General features: G+C 48.0%; 1 protein-coding gene across 1 annotated transcript; it reads left to right on the top strand.

Moving 5' to 3' along the window:
* Positions 1 to 1,104: 1,104 nt before the first annotated feature.
* C15H12orf73 (chromosome 15 C12orf73 homolog) lies at positions 1,105 to 7,662 on the top strand. Its single transcript, XM_025439113.3, has 2 exons — positions 1,105 to 1,600; positions 7,494 to 7,662. Exons 1-2 carry the CDS (start codon positions 1,493 to 1,495, stop codon positions 7,587 to 7,589), a joined length of 204 nt encoding a protein of 67 aa, XP_025294898.1. The 5' UTR covers positions 1,105 to 1,492; the 3' UTR covers positions 7,590 to 7,662.

The raw sequence follows: 7,662 nt of genomic DNA, 5'->3' as shown, positions 1-7,662 counted from the left end.
CACTTCAGTTTTCTTTCATCCCAGCAGCACATAGCACAAGGGAACAGCAGGGCGGGTGTGCCTTTTTCAGATCTCAAAGCGAAGCCTGAGCCTAAGTTCTTGTTTCATGAAGTCGTAGAATGAATGAAGCTCCCAATGGGGCGTGAATAAAGCCACTGGAGTTTCTTAAGGATACGGAAAAAGCTCTCTGGACTGAGAGGGGTGTTGGATGGGTCTTTTATCAAATGACAACCAGGGAACCTAAATCCTTAACATCTCGATTGTTACCATCATGGAGTAAGGACTCCTGATTTTTTTAAAAAGATTTTATTTATTTATTCATGAGAGACAGAGAGAGAGAGAGAGAGAGAGAGAGAGAGAGGCAGAGACACAGGCAGAGGGAGAAGCAGGCTCCACGCAGGGAGCCCGACGCGGGACTCGATCCCAGATCTCCAGGATCACGCCCTGGGCTGAAGGCGGCGCTAAACCGCGGAGCCACCCGGGCTGCCCAGGACTCCTTGATTAACACCTTAAATGGCTTATACTTCCTTTATAGGGTCTAGGAATTCTTTGTTGGTCACAAGCAGCTGTTGTAACGAGACCCCACCTCTGGCACCTGGGACAGATGGTCTGGTTTACCTGCGGCTGCCTCTCACCTCCATGTTTTCGGGACTTTTGTGAGCCTGATTCCGAGGCCCCCGCCCTGCCCTGCGTGTCCCTGTGACTTCACTCACGGGAGGGGGCCCCATCTAAGCACCTAGCGGTCGGCCTCCCAACATCCACCTGCTCCTAAAAGGTGGTAAAAACGCAAAGCACGTCCCGGTCCCAGTGCGTGTGGAGGGGCAAATGGGCCGTACTCTCGCCAGCTCCGAGTCCCAAACTCCACATCGGCCAGGGAAACCCTACCGGAGGGAGAGTAAAGATCGCAGCAAGTGTCTGGGACTGGGAAAGCGCGGGGAGGAAGCAGGGAGAAAAAAGGCGGAAAGCTTGAGAACCGCTCTGGCCGCTGGTCGCCGTCTGCCCGTCGAGTCTCCGCCGGCGCCGGCACACCCCCGGCTTCCGGTCCGGCGGGGCCCGAGCCCGTACTTCCGGTTCCGCGGACTGGCCCACGTCCCCTGCGACCCCGGCGTGCACTTCCGGTCGCCCTCTGACCCGCCCCGAACGCCAGTGCCGTCGTCGCGGCGGTCTCCGATGGCCTGGGGGCTAGCGGGGGCTGACTGCGGTGCGCGGCCTGGCCCGCTAGTCAGGAGGGCGGGGGTGCCTTTCGGTATCGCCTTCCAGTAGCCTCGCCGGCGCCGCCCGCAAGCCCGCAGGCCCAGCCCCGCGCAGAGTCCAGCGAAGTCCGCGGCGGGCGAGTCAGGGGCGCCTGTGGTCAGGGAGCCCGTGGGGCGTGGGGCGTGGGGCGGGGACCACCCGGGGGCCTGAACCGGCCCAACTGCCGCCGTGCGGTCCGCTCCCCGGCACGGGAGCCCTCTAACACCGCCCGCCTACGCCCCCGCGCAGCCCGCCGGCCATGCCCGCGGGCGTGTCCTGGGCCACCTACCTGAAAATGTGCGCCGCCAGCCTCCTGAGCATGTGCGCCGGCGCGGAGGTGGTGCACCGGTACTACCGGCCGGACCTGGTGAGTGCCCGAGGGCCCTCGCTCCCGCCTCCCGGGGCCTCTCCGGGGCCTCTCCGGGCCCCTCCCAGCGGCCCACACCGGACTGAGCCTGGGCCTCATGATGGCGTCCCGTGGCGTTCCGAGCCGTGCGGGGCCTGCTCTCGTGCGGGCCTTAGGCGGCCAGCCACCTGCCCGCGCCTGCCCTTAATCCTCTACCATTTTGCCCCTCGATCCCACTGTGGCAGCCACACCGCTTTCCTTGCTGTTTCTTTGCTCGTCAAGCCTGTCCCCATCTCAAGGCCAGGGTTTTTCTCATCTTGGAATGCTTTCGTCCCAGAGCTTGGGTTGGTTTGCTACTTCAAAACGTCAAGTCTCTGCTCAGCTGTCTGTCCGCAGTGAGAGTCCTTTGGACGGCTCCTAAAGGATCCCCTCCCTGTGTCCCTTGAGGACTTCTCCCAATTTGCAAGTATTTTATTCCTTGGACTCTTTAGTGGTTCTTTGTTTCCTCCACCAGAATGTACTCTCCTAGTGGGACTGCGCCTGCACGGTTCACCCTCCATCTCTAAAAAAGAGCTTAGAATATAGTAAATGCTCAATAGATATTTGATGGAAGAAGAACGAGGGAATACAGGCATTCCAAAGAGGGAGAAATTTAGGTTAATTTTAACATTTTAGGGGCACCTGCGTGGCTCAGTAGTTGAACCATCTGCCTTCGGCTGTCCTGGGTCCTGGGATGGAGTCTCGCGTCTGCTCCCCACAGGGAGCCTGCTTCTCCCTCTGCCTGTGTCTCTCCCCATCTCTTTCTGTTTCTCATGAATAAATAAATAACATCTTTAAAAAATTTTTTTTTTTTTTAGCATTTTAAGTGTATATTAAATTAGAACGGGGAATTAGAGTTCATTTGAGGAGTTGTGGTTTTGTGAAGGTGGAGGCTAGGAAGTACAGTGGAAATGATTACAAGCGTGTGCTCGGTGTTACTTTACAGGTATGACTAGAATGGTCTGGAGCCCGAGTCACCTCTGCCTGACTCAGGTCACACAGAGAACCAGGCACCTGTGTTTCTAGTTTCTGTTAACTGGCAGCTACGGTTCTGGAGGTGTTTCTTCTTGTTTTCAGATGAGGAAACTCAGATTCGGAAGATGGAAGGTGATTTCCCAGGATCACCCAGCTTCTTGGGGATTTGAAACCCAAGCTTTCTGTTTAATGTTTCTCTTTTTTGATCCTGTTAATGAGGTGGTACAACAGCCTTGAACCTTCACATTGAGTTCAAGCCTGTGGAGTAGAATGTGAAAGTCCCTCACACCCGCTACTTCTCCAGCCTGTTCCCCAAACGTAGCTCCCATTTTTTGGTTGGTGTGTACCTGCAGACTTTTGCTGTAGTTGAGATATATGTAAACAGGAGTTGAGTGTGCACAGTTCTTTGTAAGCAGCTTGTTTTGGTTAACACCTATCTGAATAGATACGTGTTTCTCTCAATAGCCTTTTTTCTTTCTGACCATTGAATAGCATTTCATAGTATGGATGTTCCATATATTATTTAATCCCATATTGATATTTTGGTGGTATCTAGTTTTTGTACAAACAATGCTGAAATAGCTCTTTCTTACCAGCCGAGATTGCTTCTCTTTTAAATTCTAGGGACGTATCATGGATATGTAGTGGAGACCGAGACGGGCTTTCCACAGAAATACAGTTGAGTCCTTAGCTCCTGAGGAATAGGCATCAGGCAGGCATTATGGAGATAGGAATGCCTGTGATTTGTCCCTGGGAAATGGACCTTCTTTTTTTAAAGATTTTATTTATTTATTTGACAGAGCAGGCAGGGGGAACAGCAGAGGGAGAGGGAGAAGCAGGTTCTCTGAGGAGCGGGAGCCTGATGCAGGGCTCGATCCCAAGGACTCCAGGATCATGACCTGAGCTGAAGGCAGTCGCTTCACTGAGTCATCCAGGTGCCCCAGAAATTGACCTTTGATTCACCCATCTCATTATAAGTAGGAACATGCAAGGTTGTTACCAGCAGCTCCTTCAGCCGTCGAAGAGGCAGCATGAAGCCAGAATTCTAGTAGGAGGACCATACTGACATGTCTCAGGCCGCTTCGTCCTGATTGGGCAGTGACATCAGCGGTGGGGTTCTTCTGGAGGGACCTGAAGGCCAGGGCTGGCTGGCTATGTGTAGGATGCCGGGTGCTTTACTAACATTTAAGGAATTTATGTTCTTTACTTGCGTCTGCTGGTATTGTTCTAGCAACGACTGTCACTGTTGTAACAACCAATGGTCTGTGTTGGCTTCTTTCAGCCTTTAAGGTGGCGTGAAGGTCTGGGTGGAGTCCAGAGCAGAAGAGGCGTGATGGCTGCCTGGAGGGTGTGCTCAGCACTATCTTAAGGGAGCAACAGTAAGGATGCTTTTTCTGATTGTCCAGCTCAGCTACTCAGGATAGGAATGGAGAAAAGGACTCAAGGCAGATGTTCTGTCCTGGAATACAAAGTGTGCTTTTGCTTGAGCTTCCCTTTGCATTTTTGTTTACTTTTGCGCTACTTTGACTGGTTCTGTTTCCTTAATGTATAATCTTACTATTGAAGACCTAGTTAGTCAAAAAATGCAGTCTCAGTGATGTAGGAAGACCTTAGGGCTCAAAGCCAACAGCCAAGAAAGAATTCTTGAGATGTCTTTGGTAGAAAAGTGGTTTTGTTAGAACACCGGGACAGGACTCACGGGCAGGAAGAGCTGCACCAGGGTCATGGGGAGGGCCCAGTGTAGACTCTCAGGTTGGGAGGTGGGTATGGAGAGCGGAAGCCTCCCGGGTGTTTTGGAGACAAGGTTTCCAGGATCCTTAGGAGCCCAGCTATTGTTAGGAAAGATCATTTATTACTGTTTTGTAAAAACTCAGTCATGAGACCCCCTAGATGTATATCAGTGGGCCTTATGCTTGGGGGTGGTTGCCAACATGGATCTTGGGGGTGTAGAGATAAAGAAAGTTTCCAAAGGAGGTTTTCTACATCAGAGTAGACTCACCAGGTCCTGGGGCTGGGCTGAGATCACCTTTGCCCTCAGCAAGGGATCAGCCTCTGGGCGGCTGAGCCTCTGGAAGGAGGTCCGTTTGCCTGTTTGAAGGACTTGGCAGTGGGCTGCGGTAGTGAGGACATGTAACTTTTCTTCTGCCCTGTGTCTCACATCATTAGGACTAATTTTAAAGTGTTCATTTTTGGTTGTCTCCAGACATACCCACATACACGCCAGCTGCTATTTAGAACCTCTGCTGACATTGTTAACTTTTGATGTCAGTAAACTTACCAGTCTTTTAAAATTTGATTTTAAATTTAGTATATTTAGTAAATAAAAGTGCTTTCTTTCAATAAAAGTTGAATTGTCATTTTAGCTGTGTACTATATTGGCAATTCGTGCTACTCCAAATGTGTGCCTAGTGTGTTTAAGTGGATGGTTGTATATACTTTATAGAAATTTGAAACATGCTATTGTATTTTATTTTTTATTAAAGTTTTAATTTTGATTCCAGTTAGTCAACACATAGTGTTACATTAGTTTCAGGTATACAATATAGTATTCTGTATTTTATAGGGCTTTGTGACTTCAGATAATTTCCTTTTGTGACCTGGGGGGAAAGATCTCTTCTAAATTAATTAGTGTCCACAGTTCAATGTATTTGAAACAAGCTACATTCTTTCTTGTACTAAGGGTATTGGAATATCAAAATCCTAGGACTAGTTTTAAGATAGGAAACGGTCCAGATAAGTTACTCTGGCTTTTATTCCAGTTCTCATCACTAAAATATTTTTAGAAAGTCATTTTCACTTCAAAATGAGAATTGTGCTGGGAAGCACATCTCTTAGCTCCCTGCCTCTCCTAGGACCTCGACCCCAAACCCTACATTCTTTCCTAAACTATTTTCTTCAGGATTAATTAGTTGTTAGGAGATAAAAGAGTAAAATGAACCAGATCAGGGTGTTTGAACTTCAGGCATCGAAAAGCTATTGAAGCTTTCTGATATGAATGAAATTATGCCGAAATAATCTTGCAGTTTTATATGAATTAATCTGCGTAAAGATTTTATTTCTCTAGTCTTATGAGCTTATAAGGGTCCCAAGCAAAGTCTGTTGAGTTATTCATTCAGCACAGTTTTTGCCTCCCTTTTATAACCAGGGGCATTCCATAGGGTTGTAAGAAAGGTGATTATGATGTCCCTTTCCTCAGGACCTCACAGTTAAGCTGATTGCTGATAGGTTTGCCTCTGACTCATTACGAGCTGTTCCACTTGGATGTGCAGTGAGCATGTTCCACGCTGAGCCCCTGGGCTTCCTCCAGCAGACCTGCTCTTCTTGAAGTCTTGATGATGACTCTGACTCTCTTGTTCTTGTTAGGCCAGAGCCGAGGAGTCTTCTTTACCTCCCCTCTCCTACTGCACATAACAGCAAACCCCATTGGCTTAATCTGAAAACTACATCCAGAATCCCACTGCTTTTTACCACGCTGGTTGCTACTGCCCAGTTCACGCCACTGCCAGTCACCTCTCGCCTCATCTTCTGCAACAGCTCTCTGACCTGTCTTTTGCCTTCCACCCTTGCAGTCTTTTCTCGACAGCCACTGTCCTTTTATGCTGGAGTCGCATGTCGTTCTTCTGTTCAGAATTCTCCAGGGATTTTGCATCTGTGCACCCCCGTTTTTCCTGTCCTCATCCCTTCCTAACCTCTCGTTGAATACTTTATACCAGCTGTGTTGACCACCTACTTTTCCTTGCGCATAGGGCACACTCCTGCCTTCGGTCCTCTGCATCTGTAATTCATTCTGCTTGAAACACTCCTAGGTGTATCTGCATACTAGTTTTCTCATCCTCCTTGATGTCTTTGTTCAGAAGTCACCTTTGCAGACAATAAGCACATGAAAAGATACTCTGTATCCTTAGCCATCAAAGAAATGCAAATCAAAACCACAATAAGACCACTTCATCACTGCTGGAATGGCTGTAATTAGAAAACCCAAACATCTCATGACAAGTGTCGGTGAGGATGTAGAGAAATTGGAACCCTCATAACGATGCTGTTGGGAACGTAAAATGGTGCAGCTGCTTTGGGATACAGTCTGGCAGGGACGCCTGGTGGCTCAGCGGTTGAGCATCTGTCTTTGGCTCAGGCTGTGATCCCAGGGTCCTGGGATCGAGTCCCGCATCGAGCTCCCTGCAAAGAGCCTGCTTCTCCCTCTGCCTATGTCTCTGCCTCTCTCTCTGTCTCCCATGAATACATAAATAAAATATTAAAAAAAAAACAACAACAAAAAACAGTCTGGCAGTTCCTCAGACAGTTCAACATAGAGTCATAGGACTTAGCGATTCCACATTTAGGTTTGTACCCAAGAGAAATGAAAACACGTCCATACAGAAACATGTACCAGGGCTCAGTTGGTTAAACATCTGCCTTTGGCTTAGGTCATGATCCTGGGACCTGGGATTGAGCCACACTATCCTTATAATGAAATATTATTCTGTCCTAAAAGGAAGTGAAGTACAGATATATTTGACAATATGGGGCAAACATGAAAACATGCAAAGTGAAAGAAACTAGTCACACAAACCATGTGTTCTATGATTCTTTTTAAATATAATGTTCAGAATAGGCAAATCTGTCAAGATACTAAGTAGATGAATGGTTGCCTAGGGCAGTGGCTTGGTGTGGGGGAGCATTGTATGGAAATGGAAGTGACAGCTGGTGGGTATGGGGTTTCTTTTTGGGGTGTGAAGAAGTTATGGGCCACAGGCTCTCCTAATAAGGATTTATTATCAAGTGCACAGGGACTTTTTGTTCTTTTTTTAAGAAAACTTTTTATTTTCTTTCAGGTCACACTATATTATAGTCTAAGGAAGCCCTGGCATCTATGCTTTTTTTTTTTTTTTTTTTTTTATAGACAATACCTGAAATTCCACCAAAACCTGGAGAACTCAAAACAGAGCTTTTGGGACTGAAAAAGAGACAACACAAACCTCAAATTTCTCAGCAATAGAAACCTCAAAATGCAACTCTGCCAAGGACTCCGTGAATAATATTATAAGTATTAAATGTCTATTTGTAAAGTT

Source organism: Canis lupus, chromosome 15 (genome assembly GCF_003254725.2).
Source record: "Canis lupus dingo isolate Sandy chromosome 15, ASM325472v2, whole genome shotgun sequence".
Classification (NCBI taxonomy): Eukaryota; Metazoa; Chordata; class Mammalia; order Carnivora; family Canidae; genus Canis; species Canis lupus.
The sequence above is the reverse complement of the archived record's forward strand: the minus strand, read 5'-3'. Positions and strand labels throughout refer to the sequence as shown.